This window comes from Megalobrama amblycephala, linkage group LG2, assembly GCF_018812025.1.
Source record: "Megalobrama amblycephala isolate DHTTF-2021 linkage group LG2, ASM1881202v1, whole genome shotgun sequence".
Classification (NCBI taxonomy): Eukaryota; Metazoa; Chordata; class Actinopteri; order Cypriniformes; family Xenocyprididae; genus Megalobrama; species Megalobrama amblycephala.
The window spans coordinates 339499-364478 of NC_063045.1; the positions used below are offsets into that span (position 1 = coordinate 339499).

Sequence of the window (24980 nt, forward strand, 5' to 3'; positions counted from 1 at the left end):
ACAAAACAGTCAGATTTAATTTTAAATAACGACACCCATTGGTTCTTTGATTTCGCTTGAAGAATGTCTGCTTTGATGTTTGAAAACCACATTTGCATTTAACAAGCGCCTGCAGAACAGATGAAGGCGCAGATAATTGGCTAGAAAATACCAATTCATTTGAATATGCATGAGCAGAACACACTGTGGATGATTTCCAATTAACATGCTTTTATCAGCCTTATATAAAATATGATCTTAAAATCACAATCACAATTGACAGGACATGAAGTTTAAGTACATACAATATGTTTAGCACTGAATGTTCCCATATGGTTTTACTTTTTTGTGGGGAGAAACCAAACAAGAACATTCTGAGAACATTCTTTTTTTTAAGTTAACCAGAAACTAATCTTCTCATACTACTCTGGGAACCAATGATAGTTGAATAAATACAACAGGCGACAAGCCGGTGCTGTGCTCTTTTTGGCTACTTGTTGTACCGAGTATCAAATATACTGGCAACTTTTACTCTCTACTTGACTACATTTTTGAGCAAGTAAAAGTACTTTTTACTCCACTACATTTCTGATTAATGATGCAATTACAAATTACATTTTTTTATGGCAGCTAACTTTTTCTGCAGCAGTCCGTTTCTGATATAAAGAAGCGATATCGCCATCTAAGGTCACTGAAGGTACTGTATCTTGTGCGTTTTGCCTTTACTCACCCAAACGTGTCAACAAGGATACTTTACATGAATGTGAGCGCATTAGCAGGTAGTTTCTGATCACAGGTGTTTGATTTATTAGATGAGGAAATGACTGCAGCTGGTGATGAGCCTCAAACCAGCACATACAGTAGACTTTGACGATTAAATTTTACTTTACATTGTTTTATTTATCCGTTATATTGACAAGACCATTTTGAAGGATATTGGTTTACTTATAGACACTTAAGCTTAACTGAGACTTGAGAGTTTGTAGACGTTTAAAAGGTTGTTGTGTCGACCTTGATTTATTGCAACATTGAGGTGTTCAGTTTTATTTTGATTTTAGAAAATAAACTTGATTTCTCATCTCACAAATCAATTGTTTCTTATTTTCACTGGCATGTCTTTTAGGACTAGTGCATCTCTGAGCCTACATTCAGTACGAGTAAAATACTTAATACTGTTAAAATCAGATACTTTAAGACTTTTACTCAAGTCATATTGGAATTGGAAGTGGAGTCATTTTCAATGTAAGGTATCTGTACTTTACTCAAGTACGGTTTTCAGGTACTCTTTACACCTCTGCTACCTGATTGCCTAATCTTAACCACACCCCTAATCCTAACCCCTCCCCCATACCTACTCCTAAATTTAGCAATACTAGGGGGGGTAATAATCTGGCAGGGGGTCAAAATTTGGCACAACATCGGCACTATAATTCTGGGACTATCTCAACACACATTCACAACAGTGAAATGTAAACTGTGAATGACTATGAAAACACCAATCTCAATCTCAGTCAGTTCAAACTCTAGGCTCGATCTGATTTGACTACAGTCGCAAAGCATGCTGGGTAACATTCTCATTGCAGAAACGTGTGTACGTTACTTTACCATACACTGTAAAATCCACACTTTTGTTTGTTTATTAGTTTAATATGCACTTGCTTATAATCATACTGTAAAATAAATCTAATCATGACATGGACAAGGTTAATCTGTTCATCTGACCCCGCCTCTGGAGCTTTAAAACCTGACGGACGTCTCCACAACCGCATGAAAAGCCGGCTTAAAAGCGCCACGGTTCGCCATCTCGACCAATCAAAACAAGGTCGCTAGGCGATTGATCGCTCCTCAGCCAATCAGAGCGCAGTGACGCCGGCGCTGGGCGAGTTCGGTTGAGCCGAAAATGGTGACAGCTCGCGCGTGCGGATGATGGCGGTAAATAACAGCCGAAAGCGAGTGTAAAAAAAACAAAACAAAAAAACACGCAAATATTAACCGCGATTTTACTTATCAAACACATTTAGCGGCTGATTCCTGGAGGACTCGCGCGGAGGGGCCGATTAAGCTGATCGGTGGGTTTTCAGTGTGAGTTTATTCTGTTGCTGCGGCTCTTGCTGGTTTTTGTTCAACGGATTTAAAGTAACAGATCTCTCGCGCCGGTGTAAACACGCACACAAACGCACCGATCAAGCGCCGGGATCAGAACCTCCCGGATCCGCCGCTACCGCGGATTCCGCGTGTCTCCCGGCGGAGCGTCTTTTGTTCTGTAAGTAGCGCTAGCGGGTTAGCACACACACACACACACACACACATACACACATACACAAACATTCAAACAACAGAGACAGACACACACTCATAACACAATAACACATACACACACACACAACACGCGCACACAGCAAGACTCAAACACAGAAACTCAAAATACTAAGAAAGGCTCTGTACAAAAACAAACATGCACTCAATGCACAACAAACACCCAGCTAACAAAAATATTAAGTTATGAAAACATTTCTGAATGTCCTCTGAATGTTTTAAATGTCTTAATATTTTTTCTTGGTTATGCGAATGTTAAGGGAACATTGCATTTGATCATTCTTCAAACATTATGGGAATGTTTTTAAACAACTAGACTAAAACATTTAAGGAAAAACGCTCCACGAATGATGTATCAATAATGTTTTTGTGCTAACATTATTAAAGACCAGATAACTTTGAATGACTTGGGTAAAGTTGGTTTTATATTCGCACATTCTGACATCCGTATTCAATAGCCTTGTTAATCACACTACATTGGACATTCACAAGTAAATATGCCATTAAAACAATACTTGCCTATTTTGATCGACTGTGAAAAATGTTGTAAGTTGACAGTCGTTAGTTGTCAATATCATGTCGCTGCTTAAAATTCGCAAACATTAATTTATTGCACATTTATTGGAAAGTCGGAGTTTATCAGAAGTCCGAATGTGCGAATATAAAACCAACTTTACCGAAGTCTTTGAATGAACGTTCGATTACTGGAAGAATGTTTGTTCATAACTTTGAGAGAACCTTGCCGGAAGTCTTGAGAACGTTCCCTGTTAGCGGAGCAGTCATACACCCCTTCAAAACCAGTTAATTCCCCCTCACAGGAACAGATGTTGCTAAGATCAGGACTGAACCATTTGATGGCACTGATTTCACTTTTGTTTGTTTCATGTTCAAGTTTTGGGTGTAAATAACGTGCGTTTCTCGTCCACAGTGTTTGTTCGGCATTATGAAGTCCTTTAAACTGCACAGCAGCAGGACATGTCCGCTCTGATGCTGAAGCTCACCGTTTCTCACAGTGAGTCCTTTAAAACATTTTGTGTATAGTAGGAGTGTGACGAGATCTTGTGATATTAAGGTGCGTTCACGCGGCCTCATAATTCCTGTAGTTACGAGATTCTAGCTTGTAAAAAGCATTCACGTCCTCGTAGAGCTCGTACTTACAGCTTGTAAGCTGGGAGTTTTCTGAAACCTCCCAGATGTACCACCTGACCACTGTAGATTCATTTAGGCGTTGATAATGGTGCCACGAAAACGCATAATTCCCAGTCCAAGGACGTGAACAGCTCCGAATATAACGTCACGTGTTATCATCTCAACATTCCGGTATACGAGGTGGCTTGAATGCAGCATCAAAACGTGACGAGATTTAACTGTTGCTTCAGTTGTAAACTATTGTAAACGTCTGCTCTGCTTATCCAGCAGAATCACAGTTCACTGATCATGTGACGAGAGTAAGGCAAGATGACTGACAAGACCATGGTGGAGGATTCTTTGTGCAACAGGCCCCAAACGTCTGATAAATGCCTTATCTTGTAGAATGCTCGCTCATCACCCCGCTCCCTATACACAGAATATGTGTGATCGCGAATTTGAAAGCACAAGGCAAATTAGAAAGCAAAAGTAAAATGCGAGCTCCTTTGTGCACGCAAAGTAGGCTACATACAATAGCCTGTCTCCCAATATCAAACCTATCTTAGGCTGGGCTGTGTAGTTGTAACCACCTCTTAGTTCTGGTCTCCGTTTGCATGTTGAATATTGAGAGAGTACTTTGATTATTGTTGCACCTAATAAGACTAAGAAAAAACTGTCTGAAAAAACAGCACCACCACTCCCTATACACAGAATATGTGCGATCGCGAATTCGAAAGCAAAAGTAAAATGCGAGCTCACTGGTGCATGCAAATTAGGCTTCATACAAAAGAAAGGTCTGAAGAGACTTGTGTGAAATCATACAGGACAGAAGCAGGCAGTTGAGTTTGTGGCAAAACCTTTTAGAGTGCTTGTATATTGAATTTTGTCATTGAGGATTTCTTAGTAATACTGTGCAAAAATCTTCTCATCTCATTGTTGTGAACCCAATCTCATGTCTCGTCACACTCCTAATGGATAATGTTGCTTTTGATACTGACATGTTGCATTGAAACTTGCATCTTTCAGTCATCAGTCAGTAAGTAAATAGAGTAGTAATGCGCAACTTACTTGAAATAATACACATTTGCACATTGTAAGCAACTTCTCTCCATTGTCCTCAGGATGAGTGCGGTCATGGCGTGTGGTTCCTGACTCCGAGTGCTCATGCGTGTTGGGAGACATGGATCGCTGTAAGCATGTGGTGCGGTTCCGTTTGGGCCACGGCCACTCCATCCTCAACCCGCAGATGTGGCGCTGTGTGGACTGTGGCACCACGGAGTCGGTATGGGCTTGTCTGAAGTGCTCTCATGTAGCGTGTGGCCGCTACATGGAAGAACACTCCCTGAGCCACTACCAGCAGACGCAGCACCCGCTGGCCATGGACGTACGCGAACTGGACGTCTTCTGTTTTGCGTGTGGAGATTACGTGTTGAACGATAACGTTGAGGGTGACCTGAAGCTCCTCCGAGGGGCTCTATCTACCGTCCGCAGCCCTGGTCAGCGCTCCCTGCGGTCATCAACAGCCGATGGCAGTCTTAGAGTGTGCGAGGTTGTGCGGGACGGCGTGGGGCCACGTCTGCCCATGCAGACGGCGTTGTGGCACCGACGGAAAACTCTTCTCCAAAGTGCCCTGCGCCACTGGAGGAGCCGGCAGCAAGAAGAACAGAGGGAGCGCGAGGAGAAGCAGGAGCAAGAGCGGGAGGAGAAGCGACGACAGCGCAGGGAGGTCAAGAAAAGGCTCATGGGAGAACTAGCCAACGTCCCGCCGAGGAAAAGCGCACGGCTGCTCACCCAGGCTCCACGTCCGACGCTCGCCCTCATCCCTCGTAAGTTCCGTGACCCTCCGGAGCGAGTCCCTTCAGCTCCCAAACAGTCCCTGCTGTCGCTGTCCAACAAGCCCCTTTCGCGCAAACCGCTCCGCAGCACGGGGCGATTGCACCGATATCACGCCTCACAGTCGTCGCGCCGCAGGAAACTCGCGCCCGGAGTCACGGGACTGCGCAACCTCGGGAACACGTGTTACATGAACTCCATCCTTCAGGTGCTGAGTCACTTGCAGAAGTTCCGGGAGTGTTTCCTCACACTGGACCTGTGCGAGACGGAGGAGCTGCTCGCCAAGACCAACCAAGGTGTGGTGGGCGGGACCGGGGCCCTCACTGCACTGGGCCGCATGGGGAGGGCGAGCGGAGGTGCCTCGCCGGGCAGCAAACAGAACGTCCCGCCCAGTCTGAGCTCAGCAGAACTGGTGCAACCGAAAGAGCCGCGGTCCTCATCTCGGCAGCAGATGTCATTGTGTCACGAGCTGCACACGCTCTTCAGGGTCATGTGGTCGGGTCGGTGGACACTGGTGTCTCCGTTCGCCATGCTGCATTCCGTGTGGAACCTGATTCCAGCGTTCCGCGGATATGACCAGCAGGATGCGCAGGAGTTCTTGTGTGAGCTTTTGGATAAAGTCCAGCAGGAACTGGAGTCGGACGGACCCAGGAAACACTTCCTGATCCCCATCACGCAGCGGAAACTGTCCAAACAGGTCCTCAAAGTGCTCAACACTATCTTCCACGGACAGCTGCTCAGCCAGGTGATGTGCAACTTACCCTTTTTAATGCATTTAGGGCTTTGGGTGTATCAGGTATCGGATTTGCCTGCAATAATCCACGTTTCTAAACTGAACTTCCGATGTCCCTGCAGGTAACGTGTCTGTCCTGCAAGCGCAAGTCGAACACGGTGGAGCCGTTCTGGGATTTATCTCTGGAGTTCCCAGAACGATACCACCGGATGGAGAAGCCCAGCGCTGCGACGTGTCAACAGAGCTGCTCCCTGTCAGAGATGCTCGCCAAGTTCACGGAGACGGAAGCTTTGGAGGGCTGCATTTACGCCTGCAACTTCTGCAACAGTAAGTTCCATCTTTCTCACAGACGTCAAAAATTGTTCTTCCTTCTAGTTGTTGATGCATTTATCAAAATTTCCCGTTTCAGGAAAGCGCCGTAAATCGTCCCATAAGCCCCTGTCTCTTTCAGAGGCCTGTAAGCAGTTACTTATCTGCCGTTTACCTCAGGTGCTGCGGCTACACCTCAAACGCTTCCGGTCAGTCAGAACCCTTCCCGTGTTTTCACCTTGTTAGTTTGACTACACCCCGTCCTAACAATTCAGTCCTTGTGTTTCCAGGTGGTCCGGTCGGAACCACAGGGAGAAGATCGGCGTCCACGTGGCTTTTGATCAGGTCCTGAATATACAACCATACTGCTGCTCGGACGCCGCTCCGATGCAGCAGAGAGAAGCCTACACCTATGACCTATCTGCTGTAGTGATGCATCATGGGAAAGGCTTTGGCTCAGGGCACTACACGGCCTACTGTTATAACACTGAAGGAGGTGAGTCACAGTTCTCGAGTCTAGGGTTTACAATTGGTATTATAGCAACCCTTGCTTTTGGCATGCACGTGCAATAGTAATTGCGTTTGTCTTGCAGGTTTCTGGGTTCACTGTAACGACTCTGAGATGAACGTGTGCAGTGTGGAGGAGGTGTGCAGCACTCAGGCCTACATCCTGTTCTACACACAACGCTCCTCTTAGACCTGTCTGTCTATCTCTGTCTCTCGCTTTCTTCTCTCTCTACCCATTTCTCTCTGTCTCTCATTGGAGGTCTGTTCCTGACATCAGCAGTGAGACTCAGAGATTGATTGGTCTCTGCTGGCACAGTCACACTTTACCCAGGGCATTCAGGACCAAACTACACTCACCTGCAGGGTCCAGAACAGCAGGGACACACACACACACAGAAATACTGAAGTCCCTCTGCTGTCGAAGAGAGAGACAGACGGATGCTCATCCTGGAGACAGCAATATGATCATCACACACACTCTGAATCAGGAATTCTTCACCTTTGATACTGCGACTGTTTTCTACTCTCTTTCTATTTGGGACGAAATTCAGGAAAACAGAGAAAGCCTCTTCATTTACATCAGTGGTAAATGACTGAACAATCTTATGACGCTGAATGTCTTTAGTTGTGTATGTGTGTGAGTGTGTGTTGAGTGGAAGGGTGTGACTGCTGACCTCTGACCCTTGACCTTTGTCCTGTATTGTGGGAGCACCTGTTATCAACTTTATTGATCTTGTGGGATCTTCCTGATGATAGTGAATAAAGAAAAAAATCATGAAATCTCGTGGTGCTGTTTGATTTATATTTGATGCGCATATCATTGCTGATTGAGTATAGAGAGAAAGAGGTTTTTGAAATCTCTTAATCTTGTGTAATTGGTATACTTAAAATATTTGTATGTTTAAACATTAATTTGTCACTCTAAAATAAAGTCTATTTAACCTTAATAAAACCACAAAAATATCAAATTAAATAACTAATTATTTGTTTACTTGCAGTAACGGAGAACTGTGAACAATTTATTGAGAAATTATTGAAATATTTAAAATCTTTTGGGGGACTTTTAGGTCAAAGAGGTTCAGATAACAAAAACATTTGGAAATTCCTGGTGTTATTTTATGCTAAAATCTTTTTTGTTAAAAAAGGTCATGGTTAACCACCCATAAACAGTAAAAATGGCAAACTGTGAAAGGTTGAACAAACACCAAAGCAATTGTGTGTATTGTGAATACAAAATAAATTTTACATAAAAATAAATTAGTACCAATTATTTTTACAAACTCCTCAGAAAACAGAACGAGTATCCACGAGCATCACATTTACTTCCTTTTAAAAATATGAATTAATATTATGAACCTCACATTTTTCAAATCCAGTGACTTTTTCTTCTTCGGAAGTGCTCACTGTAGTTGTCTAGAAATATTGGTTCAAACTGGACTTAATTTTAATAGCTTTCCTGTCAGTCTGACGTGAAACTTACCGTTATGAAAGCGCGCGCCATTTTAGCGCCTAAATTACCTCAGACGGTCAGACTCGGTAAGCGGTCCGTCGACTAGATTATGGTAAGTTTATCCCTATTAATTGCGAAAATGATCGATTTATAAACATATTAAAGCGTTTATCTAAGCGTACAGCCTCTGATATTACCCATTCTGTCCTCGTTCCTTTTTCCGGGCACAGTTTGTCAGATCAATCTTATTTGCATAATGTTAATTAAAGGGAGCTGCTTCCCATTAGAAAGATAATGAGGCTCCTACCGACCGCTGTGTAAAACCTACATCTGAGCGCCAGGTGGCGCCGTTGAGCGTGTTTTAACACGTCGATCATGCAGTAAACCGAGCAATTTATTCATCGCCGATAAACATCACATCTGCTGATTTATAAAGTAGGAATAGGTCTGTGACCAACTCAGAATAAAGGAGCCTGCTTCATAAACGTATGCTGTGTTGTGGATCATCATGAATTGATTATCATATTCATCATTTTGAGCCTGAAGCAGGTCTCAGTGTAATCCATCCTGGGATTAATGAATTTGATCTGGATTAAAATCTGCAGCTGAATTACAGCAGCAGATTGTCGCACCAATGCAAAAATATGTTCACCCAAAATAATAAAAAGAAAAAAAGTAATACAATTCCAATAGGGTCCTCGCACCATCGTTGCTCGGGGCATAATGAAAACAAAAGCCTATATTTGCAAATGTATTTATTAAGAATACAGTGCTGTTGTGATTTAGCAAACGGGTAGAAACATGAGAAATGTGATCAAGCCAATGGAGCGGGTTACACTATTACTGTGTTTACAAAAATGTTCTGATGACGGATGTAGTTGATTCTGATTGATTCTTGACTACTGATGTTACGTTTCTGCCTTTTCACCCTAGTCAAATATCACTTAACAATACACAAAGTAAAATGACAATGTTTCGCTCTCCTCCGTAATGAGATATTTATAACAGACACTGAGTTCCACAGAGACAAAACAAACTAAACGCAACACAGTTTTGGTGTCAGCATGTCAAAGTTCCTTCAGCAGTGAAGATGTTTGGATCTGAAATGTGACCGTGTGTTGGTATTAAAGCCATGCATCAGCAGAAGACCATTCTCTGGACTGTCCGCTCTAAGAACCAGTTTTAACATTCATTAGTTAAAGCAAAAATTAGCTCAGTGGTCTAAAACAGGAAAGAAACCCATTCAGAAGGAAAGTCCGGAAATGTAGAGCCAGACAGACCGATTCAGACAGCATCTTCTCCTTACTGAAGTTGTTTATACGTCCTTCAAACTCTCACCCATTCCTGGTACGATGGGAGGGATGTGTCACAGTTCTGAACGTGTATTTTGTTCGTCTTTTTCAGCTGGGCAACAGACAGAGCTCAAGCCAATCCCAGTGTTTCCACAGTGTGACCAGGAAGAGCGCCAGGGCGAGGGTGGCGCCAACCCGGGCACGTGTCTTCATGAGTGGCGTGATGAAGTTGGCCATGGTGGAGACGAACACCAGCAACACCGCCATCAGGGCCAGGATGACGTTGATGAGTTTCCCCAGCAGAGCTCGAGCATTCGCGTTCTCCACGCCCTCCAGCTGCACCACCTGCTGCTGTTGCTGCTGCAGCTCCAGTTTGGTAATGCGGGTGAGACAGGACTCTACGGCCTCCTGCACACAAACACAGGGTACAGAACTTTAGGGGCTTTCGCACCGGAGGAACCTTTTCATAGTTCCTAGAACTATTGGCTGAAGAACCCAGATTTTGGCATGTTCATGTTCGCAAGAACTACGAACGATTTTAGTTCTAGGAACTCCTTTTGGGGGAACTAAATTAGCTCCTACTTCAGAGTAGGGTCTAAACCAGTTGATTGGTCAAACGCATGTCAAACACCAGCACCCGTGTAAACATATTCATTTCACGAACATGGAAAACAGCGCTAAGGCAGAGAAAAGAACACAACTAGGGCTGGGTATTGACACAATTTTCACAATTCGATTCGATTACTATTCACATGCTTTTGATTCGATTCGATTCGATTCGATTACGATTTCAATTCGATGTCGATTATTTTGGATGTAGTATTTCAGTTTCAGTTCATGGCAAATTTTCTAGAGGAAAAAAATCTCTCAACTAATGCTGTAAACTACACATGAGAGTCAGCTGGTGCTACTGTAATAATATTGAAGGTTAAATTAACTTATTTATACACAAACACTTAAATTACACTCAATGATGTTTTTATTATAAATAAAGTTTAGAATTACATAATAATATTTCTACTCCAATTCGTTTTTTTTTTTTTTTTTTAATTCGTGGCTGTCATAACTGATTTATTCAAACATGCATTAAATATTGAAGAACATTAAAATTATAATGAATATGTAACGGTGCATAGCTGAATATGTTTTTCTGAGGTAAATGTGACGTCACGTGACATTGAAGCTGTTTTATTGAGGTTGAAGCACTGATTGAGCGATTACACGAGACATGATACGGATTTCAGTAAGTTGTACTGTATATTTTAACATACCTTCAGATGTTCATGTTTATTTCGCTGTAACTGGTATTAAAGCGGAGGAGAGGATGATCACATGCTTCTCTTTAACTGAGGCGCTAAAGCGATCTGTCACGCCACATTAAACAGCGCCAAAACGGTATTTATTTTCTGAAAAAAGACCAGACTAATCGATTCTTGGGATTTAAGAATCGATATCGGTTCGTAAAAATGAGAATCGATTAAAATCGAGAAATCAATATTTTTTAACCAGCCCTAAACACAACCCTGCAGACAACAGGTAAATGCTTAAATGTCTGTTGTTGTGTTCTTTTCTCTGCCTTGATGATATGTAATACTGAAAGTTGTCATAGGAGATTTCGTCTCTTAGCCCCACTTTTGCTCTTTCAGTCGCATAAATTCTGGGTTTACATTCTATCTCCGTTATCACGAAACCCAAGACACACAACAATCACGGCATCCTCCAACCACTGGTTTTTAGTGTTTGTATATGCCGCGCTTAAAGATGCCGGCCACTTCAGAGCTCCTATATTGCCAGTGCGATTGCAACCAGGAACATGGCCTGGGGAGAAATTAGTTCCCGGGGAACTATCTTAGTGGCTAATATCTATAACTGAGTTCCTAGAACTATTCAGTGCAAAAGGCCCTTTTGTCTAGTGTAGTTTCAAAGTCCCACCAGCGAGAGTTATTCTCTATATCAGTGTGCACCGTTTCTGAACTCCCTGAAGCGTCTCCATTCTAGTTTTGTGTTTTCTTCTGGGACGAATACATCACAATATTCCTCAATTCCTGCCCAAAATAAAGGGCTGAGTTAGTTAGTAGTGTGTTAAAACTGGCAGTTATGGTAAGGGGCAGGACATTTCCCAAACACACTTGAAGCGCTTGAACAATCACAACACACTGCTCCAGCTGACCAATCAGAGCACATTGTGCTTTTCAGAAGGAGGGGCTTCATAGAGACAGGAACTAAACAGAGCGTTACTGACAGACTGGGAAGAGAGGAGCTGCAACAGTTTCTGAACATTTAAGCATGAAAACCTGTTCTAGTAGACTTCAAAACTAAACTGCACACTCTTTGTTATCGTTGCTCACCTGGATGTCTCGCGCTCTTTCGTACGACTGGTACGCCACCTTCTCCTCCATGCTGGCCAGCTCCTGCTTCAGATTGCTCATTTCATTCTGGTGAAGTTCTGTCAGGTCATTCAGTTGCTCCTCCAGACGCTCGTATCTGGAGGAAAACGAGAGGAAACACACACCTGAACATCCGGCTCTGGAAAAATAGTGAAGTTCGATTCTTGAATGGAGCGTTCTTTTAAGCCTATAACCAGTCGAGCCAGTTCACAGATTCGAACTTCAGTTCCGGATTGATGATGCACAGCACTAAATGAGCCAATGAGCATGTCCAGATGGGTTACTGAACCAAAGAACCGGTTTGAAATTAATGAATCAAATAGAACCGACTCACAAAGAAGCGAATGAGCCAGTTCTAATTGTCAAAGATGGATATGCCCAAACTGGTTCTTTGGCTCAATTACCCATATCTGGACATAATCATTGGCTCATTTGGTGCTGCACATTGTCCACTTGGGACTGAAGTTTGATTCAGTTAACCAGCTTAAAAGAACGATTCATTTTAAGAATCAACTGGAAAGCCCCGGAACTGCTATATGTGGTGCGGTTTTACCTGTATCGCTCCTCCTGCAAACACTGGGTCATGTAGCTGTAGTCGCTTTGCAGCTGCGCCTTCATGTCCTCGATGGCGTCCTCCATGTGCACCTGGCCAACTTTGATCTCCTGCAGGCCTTCCAGCAGCGCATCCCAAGAGGAAGACGAGGAATGGTGGTGGTGATGGTGGTGGTGATGTCCGTCCAGTCGAGGGCTGCCCATGGCTGCTCCCATCCCTGACATGGCCCCGCCCGCCCCGCCGGAGTTGCTGCCGCCGGCTGACCCAGAAGTTGCACTGGAGCACTCGTCGTCGCTGCCGTATTTGGGGCTGGAGACCAGCGTGGCGCTGCCGCTCAGAGCTCTGGGCGTCTCTTCCGTGTGCCCGTCCTCCAGAGTGTCCTTCAGGTGGGCGATGTTGTCGGCGCTGCCGAACTTGTTGCGGATGAGGCTGGCGAACTCTCGGGGTTTCGAGACGACCGCGGTGTGCGTGAGCGCCGAGACTCCGCCCTTCACCCCTTCCACCACGCCCCCTCCGAACCCGCTGATTCCTGCTCGCATGTTTGCACCTACATCCTTCAGCCCCTGGTGCATGTCCCGAAAGACGTCTTTGGGCTGCCGCGCGGGACCGTTCTGCAGAAAAGGGCTAGACGTGATTACTCTGGAAAATGCAGATTATTCATGCAAAAGAACACTCATTTACCTGCTCGATCTCTTTGAGCTTCTTGTGGTAGTGCTCGAGTTTCTTGTGCAAGTGTGCGATGGTCTGCGCAGACTTCTGGTTCTTCTTCTCAAACACCTGTTTGATGCGCGACGCCTGCTGTTTGTCCGCATTATGGGCCAGTTTGAGATACTCGGCCACATTGGCGTCACGGGCTTCTTGTTCCACGCGGATCTGCTCCGTGATCTTCAGGATCTTCTGCTGCAGGTGCTCCAGAGCTACTCGTGTTCTCGTGACCTCGCCGTCTGATCCCGCCTCCACGCTGATGTTCCCATCTGACCCGCCATGGCTCACGGAGGGCGGCAGGCTGAGAGTGGACACTTCACTTTTATCCAGCTGTGTGAGGGAAAACATGAGCGCACAAAGCTGAATTGCACTGTCATGCAAATGTCAAACATCTGATATGAAACCACAAGCACTAATTTTAACACCTCTGTCATATGCGAGGCAGCTGCACGAGTGAGTGGTCACGTCTGTTTACAAGCCGAAGAGAGAGAGACGGCGTGACCCAGTTTCGTTCTGAAAATCTCTTCATACACAACCTCTCAGTAAATTAAGAGAAGAACTCCTGCAGATTTACACCTACTACAGCACTGAACAGTAAACATCAGTGCATGATGTGAACGTCACACCATACATCTGAAATGAATCATTCATAAACGCAGCGTCACAATTCGCTCCCAAAACACGCTGCATGAATGAATGCCACACGCATACGCGTTAGAAAGTCGTAGCAAATCAAATCAACCTGCAGCCGTAAACAAATGGACGGACTGCAGTGCAGGGAACATGCATGTAAGATGCATTAACCTTTACATGTGTGTTCAGAGTGGCACGAGGGGTTACTGCAGGCCGTAACACGCATGCTAGAATGAGACGAGGTTTGTTGTGTTTCACACACACACGACTCCTCTAAAGGTCAGCGCGGTCCATGCATCTTTTAATGCATGTGAATCTGAGTCATGTTACCTGCCAAGAGCATGCGCATGTGTGCGATCTACAGGCCGCATTCAGAATATAGGTTGTAATTGACTGGTGCGGGACAGCAAACACACACACACACACACACACACACACACACATGCATGACACCTGCAGTGAAAATCAGGGATGAGTGTCAGGCGAGTTAAACACAGCAGCAGAACAGCGCAAGAGAGAGAGAGAGAGACGGGTGATGATGGATGGATGGATGGATGGACGAATGGATGAACAGTACAACACAGAAGACTAATTTACGATAAATTACCATGATCTTCAATGCAGAATGTGCAGCTTCACTGCAGAGACGTCTAAGAGGGCCATTTCCCTCCTGTCTCTCTCTCTCTCTCTCTCTCTCTCTCTCTCTGTCTGTGTTCACCCCTCCCCCTCCTCTGTCTATCTCTCAGTCGAGTCTGCCATGCTTCACATTAGAGTCAATATCGGCTGCGTTTTCTCTTCTCTCATCTGTTTCTCGCGTTTCTTTCTGGTCTCTCCGGCCGTGTGTTTGTCCGAGTGTTTCGACGCGGCTGCGGAGCAGATGAGCAGAGGGGGAGGGGAGATCAGCGGAGCATGCGTCACACACACACATACTCACACACACACTGCAGCTTAATCTATGTGAGTGCATTTCATTGTGCATGTTCATGAGAGCATGATTTGGGTGTGTGTATGTTTGTGTATGTTTTCAGAGTGACAAACACATTTTTAAGGGATATATGTGTATGTGTGTGAGGTGGGACATTTCCCAAACTGACAGGAGGGGCTGATGGGAAACGTTGACGTCCGTCTCATAGCAACATGCTTCACAACAACTGGGTCACTGTGTTGAAGAACAGCACCTGCTACACACACTACACACCTGTGATGTGCATCTGAGTCGCTGTTCTTATTTCAACTAATATTTCAGGTTAATTAACACTATTGACATCTCTGGCATTCAGAAGATTGCGTGTGTTTATTTGTCCCTCGATGCTCATCTATAAACATGTTTACAGAAATACACTGCAAAAATAAAGGTTTGAAACACGCAACTATCACACGGTTTTAAAAGAATGGAAGCTCATTTCTGCCGTGGGATAAAAAATAATCATCTCACAATTTCAATTTATTTCTCACAATTCTAAAAATTCACAGCGGCGGAAACAAGCTTCCATATAACATAAAATTTCAACATTTATTAGATGAAATGGATTTTCTTAATTCATGTTTTAAGTTATTTCAACGAAATACATCAATTTCAGCAAAACCTTGCTCTGCCTCCCTTTCCCCTTGCTTAATTTGAACTAATAGTCAAATATTTATAGTCATTGTTTTAGGTTGCTTTTTAAAGTGTAATAGTTGACAATAATTTAATTGGAGTTAATGGTAATATAATAAACTGCACTAAAGCTAATATATATGGTGAATGAAAAAGTGAGGTGGGAGAAAAACTTTTGCTTGTTTTCCCCCAAGAAACTTTGCGTTAGATTGCATAACTTTTGCGTTTCCCCCGAGAAACTTTGCGTTAGATTGCATAACTTTTGCGTTTTTCCCGAGAAACTTTGCGTTAGATTGCAGAACTTTTGCGCTTAGATTGCAAAACTTTTGCATTTCCCCCGAGAAACTTTGCGTTAGATTGCAGAACTTTTGCGTTTCCCCCGAGAAAATTTGCGTTAGATTGCAGAACTTTTGCGTTTTCCCCAAGAAACTTTGCGTTAGATTGCAGAACTTTTGCATTTCCCCCGAGAAACTTTGCGTTAGATTGCAAAACTTTTGCGTTTTTCCCGAGAAACTTTGCGTTAGATTGCAGAACTTTTGCGCTTAGATTGCAAAACTTTTGCATTTCCCCCGAGAAACTTTGCGTTAGATTGCAGAACTTTTGCGTTTCCCCCGAGAAAATTTGCGTTAGATTGCAGAACTTTTGCGTTTTCCCCAAGAAACTTTGCGTTAGATTGCAGAACTTTTGCATTTCCCCCGAGAAACTTTGCGTTAGATTGCAAAACTTTTGCGTTTTCCCCGAGAAACTTTGCGTTAGATTGCAGAACTTTTGCGTTTTCCCCGAGAAACTTTGCGTTAGATTGCAGAACTTTTGCGTTTTCCCCGAGAAACTTTGCGTTAGATTGCAGAACTTTTGCGTTTCCCCCGAGAAACTATGCGTTAGATTGCAGAACTTTTGCGTTTTCCCCAAGAAACTTTGCGTTAGATTGCAAAACTTTTGCGTTTCTAATGAAAAACTTTGCGTTAGATTGCAGAACTTTTGCTTTTCCCCCCGAGAAACTTTGCGTTAGATTGCAAAACTTTTGCTTTTCCCCCCGAGAAACTTTGCGTTAGATTGCAAAACTTTTGCATTTCCCCCGAGAAACTTTGCGTTAGATTGCAAAACTTTAGCTTTTCCCCCCGAGAAACTTTGCGTTAGATTGCAAAACTTTTGCATTTCCCCCGAGAAACTTTGCGTTAGATTGCAGAACTTTTGCTTTTCCCCCGAGAAACTTTGCGTTAGATTGCAAAACTTTTGCATTTCCCCCCGAGAAACTTTGCGTTAGATTGCAGAACTTTTGCGTTTTCCCCAAGAAACTTTGCGTTAGATTGCAGAACTTTTGCGTTTTCCCCGAGAAACTTTGCGTTAGATTGCAAAACTTTTGCGTTTTCCCCGAGAAACTTTGCGTTAGATTGCAAAACTTTTGCGTTTTCCCCAAGAAACTTTGCGTTAGATTGCAAAACTTTTGCGTTTTCCCCAAGAAACTTTGCGTTAGATTGCAAAACTTTTGCGTTTTCCCCAAGAAACTTTGCGTTAGATTGCAAAACTTTTGCGTTTTCCCCAAGAAACTTTGCGTTAGATTGCAAAACTTTTGCGTTTTCCCCAAGAAACTTTGCGTTAGATTGCCAAACTTTTGTTTACCCAGAGAAACTTTGCTTTTGTGTTTCCCGTGAAAAACTTTGCGTTTACTCGCAAAACATTTGCGTTCCCCAGAGAAACTTCTTGTTGAAGCAAAACCTTTGCTAGTGCAAAAGCACTAAAAAGCACAAAAATATATTTTTTCCATCACCATGTTCCTTTACTGGCTCCTATGGAAGCCTGTTTCCGCCACTAAAAAAAAAAAAAAAAAAAATTAATTGCGACTTTTTATCTCAGAATTCTGACTTTTTATCTCACAATTGCGTGATATAAAGTCAGAATTCTGAGATATAAAGTCGCAATGAATCTTTTTTTTTTTTTAGTGCCGTTTTTTTTGTGGCGGAAACGGGCTTCTATAGGCTCCATACAAAAGACAGATTTAAAAAAGTGTCAAGATTGAGATACTGATTGAATAACGTGTATTTGGAAATACATCACATGATGGAAGTTAAATGCAATTTCATGTTGACTTCAAATATAACATGTTAGCATGATAGATACAGTATGATAGATTCACTTAGCAATCCAGAGAACGTGTCAGTTTAAACAAATAACCTAGAAAAACACTTTACGGCACAAAAAACATTTTTTAGAATCAACAGCATGGATAGTTTCAGTGACTCATTCGTCCAAATCAATCGTACACACCAGAGTTTCTCTTCATGAACAGCTTTATTAAAAGAACAATTACATGTCAATCTACAATACAATATTTATCAATAAAATAAATACGCATATATTCAGAGCTCTTTAACAATAACGGACCTGTGCAAGCTACACTACTCAAAATAACAAGTGCAATTCTGAATCAACAGCGAACAATCCGGATATCAACAGAATATTTACAGACAGGTCGCAGAAATCCACAAGCAGGATTCAAGAAGAGCTAGAACAGATTTAATGAACGTTTGCTGGAATTGAATAGAAAAGAGCTTTTTATCTTAATTACTCAATGTATAAAGTTTGGCGTTCACATCTCTCATTAAATTTATTTTAGACGTTATCGCTCCAGGTTACTTGTATTTCCGTGACAACAGGAGAACTGAGAGTGTTTGTAAATATGCTGTAGTTCCAGCGGCCGCATCACGAAACACGAGCAGAACAAATTTCTGTTATTTTAGTTTTAGTAATATTTTGAATTTTTTTGTAATTTTGTTACGTGCTTTTATTTTTAAATATTAGCATTTAGGTTTATTTATTTATTTCAGTTTTAGTTAGCTTTAGTTTTTATTTATTTCCAGTTAATATTTTAAGTACTTAAACTTATTTCAGTTTATTGCCAAGCCAACATAGTTTTTTAACTAATATTTATATTTTATTTTATTTCAGCTTTTTATCAATTAACAGAAAAGTTAACAGTTTAAGTTAACAATAATAACCCTGGAACAAATATCTTTGTAAAACATTTGTACGTTAATTTTCACGCTAAATTTAACGCAACATGATGTACGAATCATTGTACGAAAAGTTTCTGCTCGTGATTCGCGAACGACGGCGAGTGTTTGTAAATAAAAAATTACGTTGCAAAAACGTAATCGCAGCTCAGCTACGAGACGTGTGTGAGAACATACTGGCAGCTTAATTGAGGTTTACGTTTAACAACAAGAATAACTTTTGTGTCAAATAAAAAAAATAATTGGCACCAAACATTTAAAATTAGCTACATGTTTTGTGCAATAAAGCAATACATTTGAATATGTGCACACTGAAAATAAAATCAGTGTTTTATAATGTGTCATATTTTTCGTAAATAAACTCAAATTTTCGTGGTTCTGAAAGATTCATTTATGGACGTTTCGAATCTTTTCGTCCCCTCCACACATCGAATTTAAAGGGATTTTAGCATTTTCTTAAACATAAAATTTGCATAAATGTTAACCGTTGACATGCAAACATATAAACAGGAAGTACTCAAAGAGGAATGACAGATTCCTGAATAACACATGATGGAAGAATGAACAGTTCTGGAACAACCTGGTTCCATGACACTGAAAAAATGCTACAAATGATTGTTTAGAGTTCTTGAAAGGATGAAGGTAGATGACGGCATAGAAAAACAGTCAGTTATTGTGTCTTTACACGTGTTCTTCTCTGAGGATATGAGTCCAGACATGACACACGAGAGTTCCTGAGCGTGTGCCTTATTGTCCTGATTTACGGGGCGTGGCCACCAGCCTCTTCTTCGCCTGGTAGAAGTCTGTTTGGGGCATGAGACGATAACGATTAGTCAAACTGTCATTCATGCCTTTCTTTGTCTAGAGACGTCATTACTCAACATCTGCATTGTGATTCAATTCGCCACAGATTTTTTAAAATTCCCCGCCCACCTCACCTGTGATATTTGTCTGTTTCCTCTTCAGCTCTGATCTCTTTTCTGGCGTTTTCTCGATGTCCTCCGGCACCGAACTGAATCTCTCCGGGGTTCGGGGGATGTTCTCTTTCTGAGTGTCGGACGACGGTTCTTTCGCGCGCTGCCTCGGATGCTCGCCGTCCTGACAGCTGCGGTACAGCACGGGCACCCGCACCCCGGACACGCCCTCCCACTGGAAGTCTCCGCCCTCCAGCGGCTTCTCCGAGACGAAATCGAAGCTCCAGCGGCGCGATGCGTCCTCCAGGTCTTTCCTCAGGGCGTCGCGGTACTCCGCCTGAAGCTGCTCACGATCCACCGGACCGAACAGGTTTCGCCTTGCCGGCCCGTTTCCGAGGGCTCGCAGGATCCGCTTGTGCGCCGCCATGACCTGAAGCTGCAAAGACACAAGAGATGGTTACCAGTGGCTCCAAACACTAAACAGTGCCTCGATATTACAACTCAAGTCATGCATTTGAGTTCTCCTGCACACCTTGTCCTGTCTGACCCGTCTCCTGCTCTGCGCTGTCATGTCTGAGTGTCTCTGCTGTTCTGTGAGCAGCTTTTAAAGGCTGCAGTGAGTCATGAGAGGCAGTAACATGTGAGGGCATGTTCCACTGCCTGCAGTGACAGCGTCTGACCAGCAGAGGGCCACTACACTGTTTTAGTGCTTTACAAGCGTTCAATACACATTATATCTACAAGTAAAACAAATTGATTTTTTTCTTTCCAGGGCTCCACCGCATCAACCAGGACCCATACACATTGAATATTCATACAAAACCACTGCTGCACTAACTGTATATTTCATTAAAATAATACTTGAGATAATATAGTAAACAGAGTAATCATTTTGACACTCTTACTATGACAAACCAGCGTCTCACAATCAAGCCCAAAGTTCACATTAGAGAGCCAGAATTTCATATTATATTTAATAAATCAATAAATGATCAACATATTTTATATTTAACATTTTTTTAAAAGATTTTAGCCTATACCACCTACCAAACTTTTTTTGTTTTAACATTTTTTATTTAAACTGTTAACTAAAAAAAATAATGAATATAAAATAATAATTTTGACATTCTTAATAAGATCAGCATCTCACAATCAAGACCAAATTTCACATCAAAGCAATTTCATATTAAATTTAATAAATCAATATATAATTGTGATATATAATAATTTCTCAAAGACTTCTCTTACATATAATTATTTTTTATTCATATTTTTTTTAATACATTTCTATCATTCATGATGTCACTGCTTTCGGTCACTACAGTTCTTCTGAGTTCCTATTGGTTTATGTGATGGAACGTGCAGTTCATTAGGAAAAAAAAAATTCAAGACGGCAGCGGGAAAGCGAACGTTTGTTTGATTGGTCAGAAGTGACACAGACACGCCCACTCTGTGCTCTCGGTCCACGTGAACACGATTCTCGTGTAAGCCGGTGGAAAACAGGTCGCGACTGTGACATTTCACTTCACAACAACATTCAAACAGCGATAAAAATCAATCATAATGATCTATATTTGAGTGTCAGAATAAAGTTTTCAGTTAAAGTTCGTCTGAGATGTTTATATTACGTGATTGTTATTTAAAAGAGCCAAGAGAGTTTTAACTAGTTTTGTTATTAGTTTGCATAATGCTCTCGTGATAAATTATAATCAACTTTATAAACACTTTGTGATAAACACAACTTTAAATCAAACGCTATGAATGTGCAAAACGATGAAAAACATGCAACTTACATGATTTCGCTTCTGAGGAGAGTTAAAAAGCGGTAAAATGGCTGTTTGCTGAGTAACCTTGAGAGGTTTCAGATATCCTCGACAGCAGTATAGAGTTCAGAAGTGAAATTTAGTAGTGCCTTTGGGTGAAAGTGTCGAGAAACTCAATCCTGGCGAGATTCGAGCAGTTCTTCTAGCGCTGAAGGGACTTTCTGAACTTTATGAACTACGGTAGGCGTGTCCAGGCGGTGGGCGGGGCCTAGTGGGAACTGCACGTGGACTGAGCCCGGTAAACACATGACAACACGTGAGCGCGTGTGCAGCGTGAACGCGCCTTCATCAGGACATTCCAGTGGATCTGCGTCACAGAAAAGAACAGAACCTCCCAAACTGAGCGGATCCGCCCAGGACAGACGCGCTATTTTTACACGAGAGTGTGCTGCTATTGGTTTTAAGTGTTTATTTCCCTTTCTTGTACGAGCATGGCAATTAAATTACAGAAAAGTCAAGTACATTCAATTACCACGCAAAAAAAAGAAAGATTCTTCAACGTACTCTATATACACTGGAAGGAGCTCTTAGAAATAATTGAAAACTTCTTTCTTACTGTTAAAAATACTAAAAAAAAAATATTGTATCCCTTAAATTTACTACTGCTGCTGCTGAGCCTAGCTTTAACCCATTAACCCACTGTTTTTACATTTTTTAGCTTGTAAACTTGATTTCTGTTTCATGTATAATTAATTATAGACAGAAACCCCACACAGTTGCTAAGGATTTTGAGTAAAATTTAAAATAAATTTCAAGTAAAAAGCGAACATTTAGAATTGTACACTAGATTTTATTTTGCTTTCTAAAGACTGACAGAAAACCATGAGATTAATTGTGAATATTTTATTAATAGCCATGTGAACAGTAAGATTTGAAAACGAATCTGCATTTTGAAAAACAGAAATCATCTCACATTATGTTTTATTGTTTCTCCATACCTTGTTTCCAATACCTTTTTAATTTTTTTTTGTTATTTTTATTTCCTTGGTATTTATGGAATCCCATTTCTCTTAATAATAATAATAAAAAATCATGATTTAGTAAATCATAATTATGACACAAAAAGTTGATATTATGAAATACTAAGTACATACATTATGAGATGAATTGTCAAAACTATGGATTAAAAATTACAAATGTGACAAAAATGTGAAATTCTGAATTAAAAATGACAAAATTCAAAGTTGAAATCGACTTAAAATGTTGACATGACAAAATGTAGAAATTACGAGTCAAAATATAATAAAGTTAAAATATATAAACAAACAATAACAACAATATAAATAGTAAAAATATGACAATGTTGAAATTATGACAAGTTGAAATTATGACTTAAAAAGACAATGACAAAAAGTTAATATAAGACATAAAATTTGAAATTCTTAATTAAAAAGTCAATTACAACATAAAAAGTTGAAATTGACTTAAAAAGTAAATTATGACAAAGTTTAAATTTTTGACAAGAAGTCAATTTTAAAAAAAAAGTCAAAAAAAAAAAAACGACAATTAGAAATTGACAAGTCATAATTGCAACAAAAAGTTGAAATTGATTTAAAAAGTTGAAATTATGGCAAAAGGTCAAAAATTTTGACATAAGTCAGTTGTGACATAAGTCTAAACTGACTCAAGTCAATAACAAAAAGTCTAAATTATGACAAAAGTTGAAATTTCCTAAAAAAGTTTTTTTCATAAGATTTACAACTACATGACTTTTTCCTTTGTGTGGCAGAAATGGCCTTCCATATATTTAAAAAAAAAAAAAAAAAAAAGTAACTTATAACACAAATGTTAACTAATATCTCTGTTCTCTTACAGCAGGATATTACAGACGAGCCCCGCCCACATATGAGAGGAGGCCCTCATTATTTATAAAACTAATAACCTACATCATGTAAAGATTCAAAGTAACAAGCAACACAATTAAGCTGACAACACATGTCCAGAAAACCAGTTTCACAGTAAATAATGAGTCAGGTCAGAGGTCACGCTTCCGCCGGAACTCAACTTACATATGGCTATTGCTGGATGCCAGTTATTGTAGTTTATAAAGTTTTAAATATGGATATTTTTCTTACGAAAACCCATGGCTTCGCTTCAGAAGGTCTTTATTAACCCCCTGGAGACGTGTGGATTACTTCTATGATGGATGGATGCGCTTTTTTGGGCTTCAAAACATCAGTTACTCATATACACCTTAACCCTAACCCATTTTTGTACTATCCCTTTAAGGACCATGGTATTGCATTTTAGTACAATTGATTTTTTCCCCCCTCAAATGTATTTATTCCATATGAAACAGTAGGAGCTAAAGGTGCCTTTGATTTTATTTTCCTCTAAACCACTAGATGGCACAAAAACTTTCCAAAACATCCGCTTTTCAAGATGCACAAGGAAATTTGTCTGGTCCTTGACGAGATCGCAAACAGCAGCGCAAAAATTCTGACTTAAAAAGTCATAATGACAAAGATTAAATTATTGACAAGAAATCAAAATTGACAAGTCAAAAAAAAAAAAACAACAATTAAAAATTAACAAGTCATAATTACAACAAAAAGTTTTTGATTTAAAAAGTTGAAATTAATGACAAAAAGTAAAAAAAAATTGACAAGTCAATTGTGACAAGTCTAAACTGACTCGTCAACGACAAAATGCCTAAATTATGACAAAAGTTGAAATTTTATAAAAGTTTTTTTTCATAAGATTTACAACTATGTGACTTTTTCAGTGCAAAGTTGATTATGTGCTAATTTGATAAAATATTTTGTTTTTTAAAATGTTGTAGATTTAAGTAGTAAATAAGAATTGCTATAATTATTGAATATATTTCGAGACAAAGGTCTTCTTAATGATTTTCAGTTTTATTCAAGGTAATTAAAGCAACAGTTTTTCAATAACTGAAGAATATATAAAAATATGGTATTTAGGGTAAAGCGCGCCGCTGCTTTTTAATTAATGATAATAAACAATTGTCTGATTTGGTTAGATTAAGATGGTAAAATATCATATATTAGTTTGGGTGTCCATCTTAGAGATAATCACCATATTCATAACGAAACCATCATATAATAAAATAAAATTTATTATAAGCATTGACCTTCTTCAATGCTTTCATTTACTTTTTAAAATATTTTCTCTTTTTAAATATATTTTTATATTAACATGTTTTAATGATAGTATATTTATTGACCAAAAATGTTTATTTATAAAAAATAAACCGAAATTAGTACAAACTTTGCTAAAGTGACTGTTTTGAACATGTAGCCTATTAACTTAGACATTATACAAAACATATATGAGCTAAAGTGTTTGTTTTAATACTGTGTCTTTAGTAAACACAACAGCACTAAATAAAATTAAAATCAGTTAGTCAATCAATCACAGTTTGTTCACTAATGAGACCGAGTCAGTGTTTCTCAGGACAATCAACAGTAAAGGCCTTCATTCATTAATTAGTGACCTCTTCATTAGTGTTCGCGGTGTTTTGTTGGGAGTCTGACAGAACATTCCACAGCGCGAGGAAGCCGCGGGAAAATCAGCCAGCCACCCGACGCGTGACTCATCAGAACGTGACGTCACGGAGCCGTGAGTAATGCGAGGGAAAGAGCGGGAAAGTTTGAGTTTCTGTGGAACCCGTTCATTCACTGAGATTCATTGGTTTTAAATGAACGTTTCGTGACTATAAAAGATATTATTAATATAATATGAGCCTTATGAGCTCATATTAATTGAAATATACATGGAAGAAATTAATTTATTAAACCAAAAGAAGACTGAGTGAACTGCTAAAAGCGAAAAGTGATTTAAAATGGT

The 24980-nt window shown here is 40.8% G+C and overlaps 3 protein-coding genes across 5 annotated transcripts; 1 reads left to right on the top strand and 2 right to left on the bottom strand.

The window, feature by feature from the left end:
- The first annotated feature begins 1823 nt into the window (after positions 1-1823).
- On the top strand, positions 1824-7585 carry usp49 (ubiquitin specific peptidase 49). The gene is made up of 7 exons (XM_048181896.1): positions 1824-2242; positions 3224-3307; positions 4545-6001; positions 6112-6316; positions 6399-6507; positions 6589-6794; positions 6892-7585. The coding sequence occupies exons 3-7, from the start codon at positions 4604-4606 to the stop codon at positions 6993-6995; spliced, it is 2022 nt and encodes a 673-aa protein (XP_048037853.1). The 5' UTR covers positions 1824-2242; positions 3224-3307; positions 4545-4603; the 3' UTR covers positions 6996-7585.
- A 1410-nt stretch (positions 7586-8995) lies between these two features.
- On the bottom strand, positions 8996-15100 carry tmcc2 (transmembrane and coiled-coil domain family 2). 2 transcript variants are annotated; one of them, XM_048181899.1, is made up of 5 exons: positions 14433-15100; positions 13169-13522; positions 12488-13098; positions 11896-12031; positions 8996-9955 (listed from the first exon to the last, which is right to left on the bottom strand). In XM_048181899.1, the coding sequence occupies exons 1-5, from the start codon at positions 14433-14435 to the stop codon at positions 9656-9658; spliced, it is 1404 nt and encodes a 467-aa protein (XP_048037856.1). In that variant the 5' UTR covers positions 14436-15100; the 3' UTR covers positions 8996-9655. The 2 variants fall into 2 exon arrangements, with proteins under 2 accessions (XP_048037856.1, XP_048037854.1); XM_048181897.1 differs by lacking the exon at positions 14433-15100 and adding an exon at positions 13618-13848.
- A 2592-nt stretch (positions 15101-17692) lies between these two features.
- On the bottom strand, positions 17693-21420 carry cdkn1a (cyclin-dependent kinase inhibitor 1A). Of its 2 annotated transcripts, none has more exons than XM_048181901.1 (3): positions 21141-21420; positions 19372-19783; positions 17693-19236 (listed from the first exon to the last, which is right to left on the bottom strand). In XM_048181901.1, exons 2-3 carry the CDS (start codon positions 19772-19774, stop codon positions 19181-19183), a joined length of 459 nt encoding a protein of 152 aa, XP_048037858.1. In that variant the 5' UTR covers positions 19775-19783; positions 21141-21420; the 3' UTR covers positions 17693-19180. The 2 variants fall into 2 exon arrangements, with proteins under 2 accessions (XP_048037858.1, XP_048037857.1); XM_048181900.1 differs by lacking the exon at positions 21141-21420 and adding an exon at positions 19880-19958.
- Positions 21421-24980: the final 3560 nt, after the last annotated feature.